The sequence below is a fragment of the Protomyctophum parallelum genome (genome assembly GCF_964188405.1).
Source record: "Protomyctophum parallelum genome assembly, chromosome: 13".
NCBI classification, from domain to species: domain Eukaryota; kingdom Metazoa; phylum Chordata; class Actinopteri; order Myctophiformes; family Myctophidae; genus Protomyctophum; species Protomyctophum parallelum.
In genome coordinates this window covers 50,576,534-50,594,423 of record NC_139708.1, presented here as the reverse complement: position 1 = coordinate 50,594,423, position 17,890 = coordinate 50,576,534, and the positions used below count along the sequence as shown (strand labels likewise).

Below are 17,890 nucleotides of genomic sequence, written 5' to 3'. Positions count from 1 at the left end.
GGATAGGGGGAGAGCTGTCTTACTGAGACAACATGTAGTCCAGGAAGGAAGTGAGCCCAGTGTCCATGCCATCAGACAGAGGCACTGGGCTCACTGCTACAATCTAAAATATCTAAAACCACATATTACACACATAAAGACCTCCAGGGAAGTGTTCTAAAGCTTCTAAACGTCATTAACATATTATTATTTTTTGCAAAAAGGGTGAAGTGTCCCTTTAAGGAGTTGAACGATGGAAGGGTAGCAGACCAGAGGACCTAATGGGGGCGTCTGTTGGGAGAGTATGATGTGTCTGTGAATGTGACCTTTTAACCCATTCTGACCTGAGATCAGATTCTAAAAATGTCTTCTACATCCTGACAGTTTTCATTCTGACCTGAGATCAGATTCTAAAAATGTCTTCCACATCCTGACAGTTTTCTGAAAAAGCTATGTTTCTATGTCAGTCGCTCTTCGATTTTTCAAAAAAAGCAGACCTACAAGCTCGTAGCGCACCACTCGGTGGCGCGCTATGAGCTTGTAGATCTGCTATTTTTCAATAGCTAAAGCATAACATAATGTTTAAAACACCAAAAGGGGTTCCTGCCCAAATTGGGTTAAATGTGGACTGCCTCTGAATGTACCGTACATGTCTCAGTAAGCCAAAAAGATTAACAATTAATTACACAAGCGTGTGTCACGTCAAGGTCTTGCATTATACACAGTAAAGTCCTGAGTGCTTAATGTACCTCCCATGGGTGTTAAAATGGAGTCCTGAGTGCTTAATGTACCTCCCATGGGTGTTAAAATGGAGCCATATGGACGGAGAGTCTAGTACCAGTTACATAAGCTTGACCTCTAGAGATCTCATGTCTAATGAGAGCGTTCATTGAGTTACATTAAAGCAATTATCGCTCCGTTTTCCTGGAAATCCAGCCCTTCCGCTGCTGACTTGGAAGAGATGGATGCTACAGGCTGCTGCCCTTGGCTCCGGCCGAGCTGTCCTCCTCACAAAGACGCATCGACGTCAAAGTAACGACTAACAACCTGACCGCCTGATTGCCACAGTAGCTATGTGCACCCTTTCAGGCCCACCATGGTTTGAACTGAGTGACCACCGGTCCCATCCTCATAGCACCGCGCTATGGAAGCTGTACTCTGTATTAAAACTAAAGGTTTAGCTTTATAAATGTCCACATACAGTGCATATGTGGGGGGGCGACTGTGGCTCGGGAGGTAGAGCAGGTCGTCCAATGATCCATGGGTCGGCGGTTCGAATCCCGGCTCCTCCTGTCTACATGTCGAAGTGTCCTTGGGCAAGACACTGAACCCCAAATTGCTCCCGATGTGCTGGTTGGTGCCTTGCATGGCTTCCGCCGCAATCGGTGTATGAATGTGTGTGTGAATGGGTGAATGTAATGCACCATCCATGTAAAGCGCCTTGGATAAAGGCGCTATATAAATGCACCATTTACCATTTGTGTTATTTACGTACAATTCAAATGCAATAATACATTTTTCCTTTTCGACCCCCCTAGAGTGGGGAGCAGTCGCTGATTTTTTTTTAAATCTACAGACACAGTTACGACTGAAACCAAGGATGGTAGAATGCATGATCAGTGTTGGGCAATGGGCGGTAATGTGTCTAAACCCATTCTGACCTGAGATCAGATTCTAAAATTGTCTTCTGAATCCTGACAGTTTTCTGAAAAAGCTATGTTTCTATGTCGGTCGTTCTTCGATTTTTCAAAAATAGCAGACCTACAAGCTCGTAACGCGCCACTCGGTGGCGCGCTATGAGCTTGTAGATCTGCTATTTTTCAATAGCTATAAAGCATAACATGATGCTGACACCAAAAGGGGTTCCCGCCCCCAAAATGGGTTAAGTCAGATATTACTGTAATATTATTATTACTTTTCCCCCAGTAACTAGTAGTGTAACTTATTACAATCACCAACACATTATTATTAGTGATAATAATCCAATTAACATATTGTGAACACAATTAGTTATCTTGACATACTGTACGTGCACGTGCATGGACGTATTTCTCCTGGGTATCTTGTCCAACTGTATTTTCAGTGACCAGTGTGTGTCCAGTGGAAACCTCGTATGAATCTGATCTCGGGTCAGAATGGGTTCATCAGACCAGCGTGTGTCCAGTGGAAACCTCGTATGAATCTGATCTCGGGTCAGAATGGGTTAAAAGCTATATTCTGGGCATGGATTGGAAGGAAAGGAATCAGTTCCAAGTTTAGTCCTTTTCGTTTAGTCCTTGACATTTTATTATGGCTTTCTCTTTCTTTATTGGTGGTTTTGATAAACCTCGGGTCATTTTGTCCTTGTCCATTATTTATAGACCATTTCACATTCTTCCAAAACAGAATGGATATACAGAGAGATTCCTCAGTGGAAACAGAGTGCTTTAACTCTGAGCTGGTCCATGGCCTATTTTGGCGGAACGTTTAAAAAGGACAAAGAATGAGATTTTAATGAAAAAATGTCTTGTAATTCAACAACTCAAAGAGCAGCACATTGTTAACATCCAAGTGTGTGTGTACTTCACATGTTCTCTATGCTGTAGAGCTGCAACTTGTCCAAAACTCTCTCAACCTCAGATCAAATACTTGGTTACGCTACGTCGTCGTGCCCCCAACTAAATCTGAGGCTGGGAAAAAAAAAATGCATTGCTTTTCGGACCCAGCTGGTCTTGGAATGACCTTACAGTCCAGACTCAAACTGGCTGCTGTGATTCCCCTAGTGAGCTTTAAAAAGGATTGCCATCATGGGCACACTTCCCATACATTTGCTCCTGCTTTGACATGTATTGCAAATGTCTGCCTGCTTTTTAGTCTACTAGCAATGTTAGTCGACTACCTTTTTTCACAGACAAAAACTAAATAGAAACTAAATGAAAACTAAGCTACGATGACTAAAACTAAGACTAAATATACTGACAATTTCGTCGAGAAATAAAAACTAGAATAAAATGTTAGGAAGGGACTAGTAGACAAGAGATCCAGTGTAAGTGAATTTACACTTGGTTGCATGCTGAAAATAGTCGATCTACAAGCCCACAGCGCGACGCGTTGTGGGCTTGTAGATCGACTATTTTCAGCAAGTGTAAAATCTGTCATTTCGACGGCATCAAGGCCCGCCAAAACACATTTTAGTCATTTCAGTCGACTAAAACTAGACTAACACTAAGACATTCCAGGTGACTAAAATGTGACTAAAACTAAGTGAAAACTATTCAAAAGACTATGACTAAAACTAAAATCAAAATGTGCTGCCAAAAACAACACTGGTCTCAATGTGGTTTTTACTGGTTAAATAAAGGTTAAACGCTTTCTGTTTGGCTGCCTGGGGCTGGGCCAACTCCAAGCTATACTCTGCCCAGTGCAGATTACATACTTCTGAAACTCTTGCATCTTTGCCATTGAAAGGGAACTGAATATATCACTCATCGTTTTCTTCACCCATGCATTTATTTTATTTTATTTAAAAAAACGAAAGTAACTAAACTTTCCTCTTCAACAGGAAAGCATTAGATGTTTTGGATAATGCCCTCATACAGTGGATAAGGCCCTCATACAGTGGATAATACCCTCATACCGTGGATAAGGCCCTCATACAGTGGATAATGCCCTCATACAGTGGATAAGGCCCTCATACAGTGGATAAGGCCCTCATACAGTGGATAAGGCCCTCATACAGTGGATAATGCCCTCATACAGTGGATAATGCCCTCATACAGTGGATAATGCCCTCATACAGTGGATATGGCTCTCATACAGTGGATAATGCCCTCATACAGTGGATAATACCCTCATACAGTGGATAATGCCCTCATACAGTGGATAATGCCCTCATACAGTGGATAATGCCCTCATACAGTGGATAATGCCCTCATACAGTGGATAATGCCCTCATACAGTGGATAACGCCCTCATACAGTGGATAATACCCTCATACAGTGGATAATGCCCTCATACAGTGGATAAGGCCCTCATACAGTGGATAATGCCCTCATACAGTGGATAAGGCCCTCATACAGTGGATAAGGCCCTCATACAGTGGATAATGCCCTCATACAGTGGATAACGCCCTCATACAGTGGATAATACCCCCATACAGTGGATAATGCCCTCATACAGTGGATAATGCCCTCATACAGTGGATAATGCCCTCATACAGTGGATAATGCCCTCATACAGTGGATAATGCCCTCATACAGTGGATAATGCCCTCATACAGTGGATAATGCCCTCATACAGTGGATAATACCCTCATACAGTGGATAATACCCTCATACAGTGGATAATACCCTCATACAGTGGATAATACCCTCATACAGTGGATAATACCCTCATACAGTGGATAATACCCTCATACAGTGGATAATACCCTCATACAGTGGATAATGCCCTCATACAGTGGATAACGCCCTCATACAGTGGATAACGCCCTCATAGAGTGGATAATGCCCTCATACAGTGGATAATGCCCTCATACAGTGGATAAGGCCCTCATACAGTGGATAATGCCCTCATACAGTGGATAAGGCCCTCATACAGTGGATAATGCCCTCATACAGTGGATAAGGCCCTCATACAGTGGATAAGGCCCTCATACAGTGGATAAGGCCCTCATACAGTGGATAATGCCCTCATACAGTGGATAAGGCCCTCATACAGTGGATAAGGCCCTCATACAGTGGATAAGGCCCTCATACAGTGGATAATGCCCTCATACAGTGGATAATGCCCTCATACAGTGGATAATGCCCTCATACAGTGGATAAGGCCCTCATACAGTGGATAATGCCCTCATACAGTGGATAAGGCCCTCATACAGTGGATAAGGCCCTCATACAGTGGATAATGCCCTCATACAGTGGATAATGCCCTCATACAGTGGATAATGCCCTCATACAGTGGATAAGGCCCTCATACAGTGGATAATGCCCCCATACAGTAGATAATGCCCTCATACAGTGGATAAGGCCCTCATACAGTGGATAATGCCCTCATACAGTGGATAAGGCCCTCATACAGTGGATAAGGCCCTCATACAGTGGATAATGCCCTCATACAGTGGATAATGCCCTCATACAGTGGATAATGCCCTCATACAGTGGATAACGCCCTCATACAGTGGATAAGGCCCTCATACAGTGGATAATGCCCTCATACAGTGGATAATGCCCTCATACAGTGGATAATGCCCTCATACAGTGGATAAGGCCCTCATACAGTGGATAAGGCCCTCATACAGTGGATAACGCCCTCATACAGTGGATAAGGCCCTCATACAGTGGATAATGCCCTCATACAGTGGATAATGCCCTCATACAGTGGATAATGCCCTCATACAGTGGATAATGCCCTCATACAGTGGATAAGGCCCTCATACAGTGGATAATGCCCTCATACAGTGGATAATGCCCTCATACAGTGGATAAGGCCCTCATACAGTGGATAATACCCTCATACAGTGGATAATGCCCTCATACAGTGGATAAGGCCCTCATACAGTGGATAATGCCCTCATACAGTGGATAATGCCCTCATACAGTGGATAAGGCCCTCATACAGTGGATAAGGCCCTCATACAGTGGATAATGCCCTCATACAGTGGATAATGCCCTCATACAGTGGATAATGCCCTCATACAGTGGATAAGGCCCTCATACAGTGGATAATGCCCTCATACAGTGGATAATGCCCTCATACAGTGGATAAGGCCCTCATACAGTGGATAATGCCCTCATACAGTGGATAATGCCCTCATACAGTGGATAAGGCCCTCATACAGTGGATAATGCCCTCATACAGTGGATAATGCCCTCATACAGTGGATAATGCCCTCATACAGTGGATAAGGCCCTCATACAGTGGATAATGCCCTCATACAGTGGATAATGCCCTCATACAGTGGATAACGCCCTCATACAGTGGATAATGCCCTCATACAGTGGATAATACCCTCATACAGTGGATAATGCCCTCATACAGTGGATAAGGCCCTCATACAGTGGATAATGCCCTCATACAGTGGATAAGGCCCTCATACAGTGGATAATGCCCTCATACAGTGGATAATGCCCTCATACAGTGGATAACGCCCTCATACAGTGGATAACGCCCTCATACAGTGGATAATGCCCTCATAGAGTGGATAAGGCCCTCATACAGTGGATAATGCCCTCATACAGTGGATAATGCCCTCATACAGTGGATAATACCCTCATACAGTGGATAATGCCCTCATACAGTGGATAATACCCTCATACAGTGGATAAGGCCCTCATAGAGTGGATAAGGCCCTCATACAGTGGATAATGCCCTCATACAGTGGATAAGGCCCTCATACAGTGGATAATGCCCTCATACAGTGGATAATGCCCTCATACAGTGGATAATACCCTCATACAGTGGATAATGCCCTCATACAGTGGATAATGCCCTCATACAGTGGATAATGCCCTCATACAGTGGATAACGCCCTCATACAGTGGATAATGCCCTCATACAGTGGATAAGGCCCTCATAGAGTGGATAAGGCCCTCATACAGTGGATAATGCCCTCATACAGTGGATAATGCCCTCATACAGTGGATAATGCCCTCATACAGTGGATAATGCCCTCATACAGTGGATAATGCCCTCATACAGTGGATAATGCCCTCATACAGTGGATAATACCCTCATACAGTGGATAATGCCCTCATACAGTGGATAATGCCCTCATACAGTGGATAATGCCCTCATACAGTGGATAATGCCCTCATACAGTGGATAACGCCCTCATACAGTGGATAATACCCTCATACAGTGGATAATGCCCTCATACAGTGGATAATGCCCTCATACAGTGGATAATGCCCTCATACAGTGGATAATGCCCTCATACAGTGGATAATGCCCTCATACAGTGGATAAGGCCCTCATACAGTGGATAATGCCCTCATACAGTGGATAATGCCCTCATACAGTGGATAAGGCCCTCATACAGTGGATAATGCCCTCATACAGTGGATAAGGCCCTCATACAGTGGATAATGCCCTCATACAGTGGATAATGCCCTCATACAGTGGATAAGGCCCTCATACAGTGGATAATGCCCTCATACAGTGGATAATGCCCTCATACAGTGGATAATGCCCTCATACAGTGGATAAGGCCCTCATACAGTGGATAATGCCCTCATACAGTGGATAATGCCCTCATACAGTGGATAATGCCCTCATACAGTGGATAATGCCCTCATACAGTGGATAATGCCCTCATACAGTGGATAATGCCCTCATACAGTGGATAAGGCCCTCATACAGTGGATAATGCCCTCATACAGTGGATAATGCCCTCATACAGTGGATAAGGCCCTCATACAGTGGATAATGCCCTCATACAGTGGATAAGGCCCTCATACAGTGGATAATGCCCTCATACAGTGGATAATGCCCTCATACAGTGGATAAGGCCCTCATACAGTGGATAACGCCCTCATACAGTGGATAACGCCCTCATACAGTGGATAACGCCCTCATACAGTGGATAAGGCCCTCATACAGTCGATAATACCCTCATACAGTGGATAATGCCCTCATACAGTGGATAATGCCCTCATACAGTGGATAACGCCCTCATACAGTGGATAATGCCCTCATACAGTGGATAATACCCTCATACAGTGGATAAGGCCCTCATACAGTGGATAATGCCCTCATACAGTGGATAACGCCCTCATACAGTGGATAATGCCCTCATACAGTGGATAATGCCCTCATACAGTGGATAATGCCCTCATACAGTGGATAAGGCCCTCATACAGTGGATAATGCCCTCATACAGTGGATAATGCCCTCATACAGTGGATAATGCCCTCATACAGTGGATAATGCCCTCATACAGTGGATAATGCCCTCATACAGTGGATAAGGCCCTCATACAGTGGATAATGCCCTCATACAGTGGATAATGCCCTCATACAGTGGATAATGCCCTCATACAGTGGATAATGCCCTCATACAGTGGATAATGCCCTCATACAGTGGATAACGCCCTCATACAGTGGATAATGCCCTCATACAGTGGATAATACCCTCATACAGTGGATAAGGCCCTCATACAGTGGATAATGCCCTCATACAGTGGATAACGCCCTCATACAGTGGATAATGCCCTCATACAGTGGATAATGCCCTCATACAGTGGATAATGCCCTCATACAGTGGATAATGCCCTCATACAGTGGATAATGCCCTCATACAGTGGATAACGCCCTCATACAGTGGATAACGCCCTCATACAGTGGATAATGCCCTCATAGAGTGGATAATGCCCTCATACAGTGGATAATGCCCTCATACAGTGGATAATGCCCTCATAGAGTGGATAATGCCCTCATACAGTGGATAAGGCCCTCATACAGTGGATAATGCCCTCATACAGTGGATAATGCCCTCATACAGTGGATAAGGCCCTCATACAGTGGATAATGCCCTCATACAGTGGATAAGGCCCTCATACAGTGGATAATGCCCTCATACAGTGGATAATGCCCTCATACAGTGGATAATACCCTCATACAGTGGATAAGGCCCTCATACAGTGGATAATGCCCTCATACAGTGGATAAGGCCCTCATACAGTGGATAATGCCCTCATACAGTGGATAATACCCTCATACAGTGGATAAGGCCCTCATACAGTGGATAATGCCCTCATACAGTGGATAATGCCCTCATACAGTGGATAATGCCCTCATACAGTGGATAAGGCCCTCATACAGTGGATAATGCCCTCATACAGTGGATAATGCCCTCATACAGTGGATAATGCCCTCATACAGTGGATAATGCCCTCATACAGTGGATAAGGCCCTCATACAGTGGATAATGCCCTCATACAGTGGATAATGCCCTCATACAGTGGATAATGCCCTCATACAGTGGATAATGCCCTCATACAGTGGATAACGCCCTCATACAGTGGATAATACCCTCATACAGTGGATAAGGCCCTCATACAGTGGATAATGCCCTCATACAGTGGATAAGGCCCTCATACAGTGGATAATGCCCTCATACAGTGGATAATGCCCTCATACAGTGGATAAGGCCCTCATACAGTGGATAATACCCTCATACAGTGGATAATGCCCTCATACAGTGGATAAGGCCCTCATACAGTGGATAATACCCTCATACAGTGGATAATGCCCTCATACAGTGGATAATGCCCTCATACAGTGGATAATACCCTCATACAGTGGATAATGCCCTCATACAGTGGATAATACCCTCATACAGTGGATAATGCCCTCATACAGTGGATAATGCCCTCATACAGTGGATAATGCCCTCATACAGTGGATAATGGCCTCATACAGTGGATAATGCCCTCATACAGTGGATAATACCCTCATACAGTGGATAATACCCTCATACAGTGGATAACGCCCTCATACAGTGGATAATGCCCTCATACAGTGGATAATGCCCTCATACAGTGGATAATGCCCTCATACAGTGGATAATGCCCTCATACAGTGGATAAGGCCCTCATACAGTGGATAAGGCCCTCATACAGTGGATAAGGCCCTCATACAGTGGATAATGCCCTCATACAGTGGATAATGCCCTCATACAGTGGATAATGCCCTCATACAGTGGATAAGGCCCTCATACAGTGGATAATACCCTCATACAGTGGATAATGCCCTCATACAGTGGATAAGGCCCTCATACAGTGGATAATACCCTCATACAGTGGATAATGCCCTCATACAGTGGATAATACCCTCATACAGTGGATAAGGCCCTCATACAGTGGATAAGGCCCTCATACAGTGGATAAGGCCCTCATACAGTGGATAATGCCCTCATACAGTGGATAAGGCCCTCATACAGTGGATAATGCCCTCATACAGTGGATAATACCCTCATACAGTGGATAAGGCCCTCATACAGTGGATAATGCCCTCATACAGTGGATAATGCCCTCATACAGTGGATAATACCCTCATACAGTGGATAAGGCCCTCATACAGTGGATAAGGCCCTCATACAGTGGATAATGCCCTCATACAGTGGATAAGGCCCTCATACAGTGGATAATGCCCTCATACAGTGGATAATACCCTCATACAGTGGATAAGGCCCTCATACAGTGGATAATGCCCTCATACAGTGGATAATGCCCTCATACAGTGGATAATACCCTCATACAGTGGATAAGGCCCTCATACAGTGGATAAGGCCCTCATACAGTGGATAATGCCCTCATACAGTGGATAAGGCCCTCATACAGTGGATAATGCCCTCATACAGTGGATAATACCCTCATACAGTGGATAAGGCCCTCATACAGTGGATAATGCCCTCATACAGTGGATAATGCCCTCATACAGTGGATAATACCCTCATACAGTGGATAATGCCCTCATACAGTGGATAAGGCCCTCATACAGTGGATAATGCCCTCATACAGTGGATAATGCCCTCATACAGTGGATAACGCCCTCATACAGTGGATAATGCCCTCATACAGTGGATAATGCCCTCATACAGTGCCTGACAAATATAGTGTATGTTTTTATATCCGTGGGAACCATTTGACTGGGAAGTCACGTTCCCGAGGGTGAGATCTCGTGCCAGAGCTTAAACCTGTACTTATAGCTCTGGGTCTAAGTATGGAAGTCCAAATATAATAATAAATACAGCAATAAAATCTGTCTTGCCCTAAGTCTCATGGGTGCTGCTGAATGATGTGAGGTTTCTGCAGTCTGTTGTCGATTAAATAATCTTCCAAAGATGAAGGAATGACAAAGTTCTTCAGGGTTAAGTATTGAGAATGTATTAATCAGACCAGTGTGTGTCCAGTGGAAACCTCGCATGAATCTGATCTCAGGAGGTCAGAATGGGTTAATGGAAGGAAGATAAAATACACAATAATGCATATATCTGGCACTGTAGTTGGCATTCAAAAAATTCCCATTACAAGTCTGCTCATGACAAATGTTAGTACATTCCAACGGGAATATCTATCATGTCTATCATGTCATCAATATCTATGATACCTATCATCCAGTGTCAGTGCATGCACAGTCTGTGTGTGTGCGTGCGTGCGCGCGCGCGCGTGCATGCGTGCGTGCGCGCGTGCGTGCGTGCGTGCACACCTGTAATGAGAAGATGGTTATCCTGGGCCTTTCAGGACGACAGACATATAATAATAATAATAATAGACATTATGCTGTACTGTATCTGTTTGTGCTACTGTAGGTATTCTGTGTACAGTTACTACAGTACAGACCTCTCACTGCGTGATTTGTATTTCGGTATAGTAGGGAACAAAAACTTTAACTTTAAGTGCTTTAACATGTACAATATTGTTTTCGTGTGTGTGTGTGTGTGTGTGTGTGTGTGTGTGTGTGTGTGTGTGTGTGTGTGTGTGTGTGTGTGTGTGCGTGCGCGTGCGTGTGCGTGCGTGCAGCGTGTAATGAAGACAACCCGTGTGAAGGTCTTAGTCGTCACGCTACATTCGAGAACTTTGGGATGGCGTTCCTCACGCTGTTCCGAGTTTCCACCGGAGACAACTGGAACGGGATTATGAAGGTACACGCACACGCGCACACCCCACATGTACACACACACACGCACACACACAGACACAGACACACACACAGCCCTTTACCCACATAAATTGACTTCATAGCGAATCAGTGAGTCAATGAGTGTCCCAGTGTTGTTTTCGTCTACTAAAACTAAGACGAAAAATGTTCGTCGACTACCTTTTTTCACCGACTAAAACTAAATAAAAACAAAATAAAAACGAATCTATGATGACTAAAACTAAGACTAAATATACTGACAATTTCGTCAACAAATAAAAACTAGACTAAAATGTTAGTAAGGGACTAGTGGACAAGAGATCCAGTTTCATGCTGAGTTGCATGCTGAAAATAGCAGATCGTTGTGAGTTTGTATATCTGCTATTTTCAGCATGCAACCAAAGTGTAAAATATGTCATTACAACGACATCAAGGCCTGTCAAAACACATTTTACTCGACTAAATCAACTGTAGATTTAGTCGACTAAAATCGTATGACATTTAGTCGACTAAAACTAGACTAAACACTAGAACATTCCAGGCGACTAAAATGTGACTAAAACTAAGTGAAAACTATTCAAGAGACTATGACTAAAACTAAAATAGAGTGTCCCTTGCCCCAGTGTGTCCTTGTGTTATACAGTAGGTGACCTCTCTGATATGCGATGAGATTCAATGTATTGTCAATGTACAGTACAAGTACAGCACAGCATATGATATCATATATAATGCCAGTAAGAGTGTCAAACATTTCCTGATTTTAAACTTAATCTTTTAACCCTTAGACTACCAGTCCCAATTTTTTGGTTTGGGTAACAAATTGGCATATTTTTAATTCATCGTTTTAACATACAAGAAAGATCTGGTGGATTGAAGAGATGTTTTTCTTTTTTCATTCATTGCAAATGTATTCTCTCGATTCGCCACCAGATGGCGGGAAAGCATCATTATGCTGATTTTGGCTAAAATAGACAGATCTTCCTAAGTCACTTCCGGTTCAACGATCAACAACAACCTGTAGTATTTTGACCCTAGTCAATAGCTTGGCTGGTCCGGATTGCTAAGCTAATGCTATATTTTTCATAACTAAGTCAAATTTACCTCAAATCAACCCCAAAAGATCGCAAAATATCACATTTTTTACAGCGACGCACATAGAGACGGCGCGCGTGCACGATAGCGCACGATCACGCGGATTTCGGCCGTTTTTTGGTAAATTACATCCAACATTAGTGATATTAGCGAAAAAATATTAATTTTTGCTCTTTTGACCCCGCGATAACTGATATTGATTGTCATTCCGTTTTTTCCGTTAACGGGAGGTTTAGATTTTTCGATTAATTCCGTTTTTTCCGTGAATTGTAGGCCAAGGGTTAACACTCTTGGTGTCTGTAGTAAAGTCAAATATCTAATATTACATCTCTGTGACTGTCCATAATTATATTAGCAGCAGCTGTGTTAAGAAAAGAACCCTATAAGAGAAACATGTACACAGTTTTCTCTGTGATTCATTCATATGGCGCTGACCTTTGACCTTGATCCTGGCGCTGACCTTAACCCCTAACCCCTAACCCCTAACCCATGACCGAAGGGTTTGTCCTCTCGGATCACTTTTGCACTTTGAGCACTTTTAGCACGTGCTTGAAGCATAGCAGAACATCGCACCCGTGCGAACTGAGCGGTGGAACAGGGCAACCACACTATTGTTATTGTAAATGAGGATACTTTGGCGCACTACTCCTCCCACAGTTTTTGCCCCACACACTCATCGGGACTCGTGTGCTTGCATTTTGCTAAGAGATCGGTTATATAGTTTAATTGATATTAATTAAAACGACTGACACCCTATACTGTCTAACCCTAACCCTGTCTCCAGCAGTGTTGTTTTTGGCAGCAAATTTCTATTTTAGTTTAGTCATAGTTTTTGGACTGAAACTTCATTTAGTTTTAGTCACATTTTAGTCACCTGGAATGTATTAGTGTTAGTCTAGTTTTAGTCGACTAAATGTCATAAGATTTTAGTCGACTAAATCTACAGGTGATTTAGTCGACTAAAATGTATTTTGGCGGGTCTTGATGCTGTCGTAATGAGTGTTTTTACACTTGCTGAAAATTGCCGATCTACAAGCTCAAAGAAGCTTGTAGATCTGCTATTTTCAGCATGCAACCAAGTGTAAAATTACTTATACTGGATCTCTTGTCCACTAGTCCCTACCTAACATTTTAGTCTAGTTTTTATTTGTCGACGAAATTGTCAGTATATTTAGTCTTAGTTGTAGTTATCGTAGCTTAGTTTTCATTTAGTTTCCATTTGTTTTAGTCAGTGAAAATAGGTAGTCGACGAACATTTTTCGTCTTAGTTTTAGTCGACGAAAACAACACTGGTCTCCAGTACACTGTCTCACCTACCTGTCTAACCCTAACCCTGTCTCCAGTACAGTGTTGTTTTTGGCAGCAAATTTCTATTTTAGTTTTAGTCTTTGTCTTTTGAACAGTTTTTATTTAGTTTTAGTCACATTTTAGTCACCTGGAATGTTTTATTGTTAGTCTAGTTTTAGTCGACTAAATGTCATAAGATTTTAGTCGACTAAATCTACAGGTGATTTAGTCGACTAAAATGTATTTTGATGGGTATTGATGCCGTCGTAATGAGTGTTTTTACACTTGCTGCGTTGTGAGCTTGTAGATCAGCTATTTTCCCTTCCTAACATTTTAGTCTAGTTTTTATTTGTCGACGAAATTGTCAGTATATTTAGTCTTAGTTGTAGTTATCGTAGCTTAGTTTTCATTTAGTTTCCATTTAGTTTTCGTCAGTGGAAAAAGGTAGTCGACGAACATTTTTCGTCTTAGTTTTAGTCAACGAAAACAACACCGCTCCAGGACACTGTCTCACCTACCTGTCTAACCCTAACCCTGTCTCCAGTACACTGTCTCACCTACCTGTCTAACCCTAACCCTGTCTCCAGGACACGCTGAGGGAGTGTCGCCCAGAGGAGCGCCACTGTCTCACCTACCTGCCCCTGGTGTCTCCGGTCTACTTTGTGACCTTCGTCCTCATGGCCCAGTTCGTGTTGGTCAACGTGGTGGTGGCTGTGCTCATGAAACACCTGGAGGAAAGCAACAAGGTGCACGCACGCACGCACGCACGCACGCACGCACGCACGCCAGTGTTGTTTTCGTCGACTAAAACTAAGAAGAAAAATGTTCGTCGACTACCTATTTTCACTGACAAAAACAAATGGAAACTAAATGAAAACTAAGCTACGATGACTAAAACTAAGACTACATTTACTGTAAATTTCGTCGACAAATTAAAACTAGACTAAAATGTTAGGAAGGGACTAGTGGACAAGAGATCCAGTATAAGTCATTTTACTCTTGGTGAAAATAGCTGATCTACAAGCTCACAACGCGTCGCAACGCGTCGCGTTGTGAGCTTGTAGATCGGCTATTTTCAGCAAGTGTAAAAACACTCATTACGATGGCATCAAGGCCCGCCAAAACATATTTTAGTCGGCTAAATCAACTGTAGATTTAGTCGACTAAAATCTTATGACATTTAGTCGACTAAAACTAGACTAACACTAAGACATTCCAGGTGACTAAAATGTGACTAAAACTAAATGAAGTTTCAGTCCAAAGACTATGACTAAAACTAAAATAGAAATTTGCTGCCAAAAACAACACTGATGCACGCACGCACGCACGCACGTTTGTCTTCGAATTCTTGAGAGAACATCAAAACTGCCAGCATTGGAAATTGTAGAAAATAGCAGCATTTGTTTTGTATCTTGTATCTTGGTGTATTTTGTGTATTTTCAACACCGGCTTGTACAGTAACTAAGTATACATCAGGCAAAACTCCAATCCTAATCCTAACCCTAATCCTAAACCCAAATGCTTAATCTGAATCCTGAACCATATACCTGAGTCTTGTCCTATTTGTAACCATAGGACCATTTCTCAGGAAAATGGTCCTCACAATTTACAATTTACAATTTAGGCATTTATCAGACGCTCTTAATCCAGAGCGACTTACATTAAGCAAGAACAAAAAGCATGGGAATACATCACATAAAAACATTTATCATGAAACATGCGTAAGCTAAGAACGTAACAGTGGAATATCTATATAATGAAACTATACATATAAACTATATATACTACTATGCTATACATTATGTACTATGGCGTGCTATGACTACATACAATGCAATTATTGTGCTGTCTACATAACATGCTATAAGTCTGTATCAAATGTAATCTAAGTCTAAAGAAATGCTATCTAAGGGGGTGGGGTAAGTGCTATGGGCCATGATGGAGTCTGAAAAGGTGGGTTTTCAGACTACAATGCAGGGTAATGGTAATGGTCCTCACAATGCAGGGTAAAGGCCTATTCATAGTCTGGATTTTCAGTGGTGAGGTGACCACCGCTCCGGTGGTGAGGTGACCACCGCTCCGGTGGTGAGCTGACCACCGCTCCGGTGGTGAGCTGACCACCGGAGCTGAAATAACATTGAGCGGTGGTGAGTAAAAACAGAGAGAAGGGCTGGAGTGGTGGCGGTGGTTTGCTCTTCACCGCGGCTCAGTGACGTAGTGACGTCATGTTGTAGTTCGGTGGTCACCTCAGTGACGTCATGTTGTAGTTCGGTGGTCACCTCAGTGACGTCATGTTGTAGTTCGGTGGTCACCCCACCACCGAAAATCCAGACTATGTATGAGCCTCTATTCAGGGTAATGCAGGGTCATTCAGGGTAATTCAGGGTAATGCAGGGTAATTCAGGGTAATTCAGGGTAATTCAGGGTAATTCTCATGGTCCTCACAATGCAGGGTAATTCAGGGTAATGCAGGGTAATTCAGGGTAATTCAGGGTAATTCTCATGGTCCTCACAATGCAGGGTAATTCAGGGTAATTCAGGGTAATTCAGGGTAATTCAGGGTAATTCAGGGTAATGCAGGGTAATTCAGGGTAATGCAGGGTAATTCAGGGTAATTCAGGGTAATTCAGGGTAATTCTCATGGTCCTCACAATGCAGGGTAATTCAGGGTAATTCAGGGTAATGCAGGGTAATTCAGGGTAATGCAGGGTAATTCAGGGTAATTCAGGGTAATTCAGGGTAATTCTCAAATTCTAATGTAGTGTCTCTGACTCACCAGGAGGCTAAAGAGGATGCGGAGATGGATGCTGAGATCGCGCTGGAGATGGAGATGGCGAGGAACCGCAAGCTAAGCTCCGCCTCCATCAGCTCTGGGGGAGGGGCCTATGTAGGACCACGCCCACACTCACCGGGACAGGTAAACGTCACACCCTTTGGAAAGAGTCTAATGACATGAATCTGTCAGCTGTGTCAAACAACATATTTAAGAAATGATAAATGGGTAGACCTACATCTTATGTCTATAAGCACCTGCACGTCTCTCTGTACGTACATATATATATGGTGATATTAGGCCCTTGATAATGATGATATCACGATATTCGATATATTGCGATATTTGCGATATATTGCAAGATATTTCATCAACGATATATCACGATATCTGCAACTAAAACTAAAAGAAACCAAAAAAACATAAAAGGCAAGTATCAGGAATTACTACCGTAAATCCTCAATTATTAATCCAAGCTTTTATTTGTCTCATACTTGTCTGATACCGGTCTTTTATTGGAAGGAGGCAGCTATAAGACGGAGGCCTATATTTCTACTTTTCAAACTTATGTGCTTATTTCAGATTTATGTGAATAAATCACATTTTGTGTCAGTTAGAACGCAGTAAGATGTGCTGGGCTCATGTAGCCTATTGAAACCAAGATCATGAAATATTAAACAGTGCAGTTGCTGCACTGGTCACTGGTCATTTTAACTCTTTTTTTTATAACAACATTGCTTAACTCTTTTTTTTTATAACAACATTGCTTAATATGGCAATAACATCAACACATCAATTTAACTTGAACAACCAATGTCAATTTGAAGCTATGATTCCCTGCTTTCATATGACATGAAAAGATAATCCAATGGCAGTCCCTCAGTCAAATCTGGTCACAAATATAGGCTAACTTCAACTGAGATATACTACAACAGTACTGTGGTCCAGCCTATTTATTGCACATTAAAATATCTATATCTAGGCCTACAGTTAGGCTAATGACAAATTAAGATGCAAATAACAACAACAAAAAATAAATGATATGGTAGGCTATTTCCTATAATATCAATGCAGCTTATATGAACAGTGCAACACTGCAGTGATCTAACTCTTGTAACTCTTTCGATCACTTCAAATACTC

The 17,890-nt window shown here is 42.8% G+C and overlaps 1 protein-coding gene across 1 annotated transcript in view; it reads left to right on the top strand.

Annotated features, from left to right (window-relative positions):
• The window catches only part of cacna1ha (calcium channel, voltage-dependent, T type, alpha 1H subunit a), a gene marked incomplete at its 3' end in the record, with an annotated part of 325,861 nt that overhangs the window by 296,383 nt on the left and 11,588 nt on the right, over positions 1–17,890 (top strand). The window contains exons 35-37 of the mRNA XM_083779213.1: positions 11,480–11,601; positions 14,564–14,722; positions 16,756–16,893. Of these exons, the coding sequence (XP_083635339.1) occupies positions 11,480–11,601; positions 14,564–14,722; positions 16,756–16,893 (419 nt within the window). The remainder of the gene's footprint in view (positions 1–11,479; positions 11,602–14,563; positions 14,723–16,755; positions 16,894–17,890) is intronic.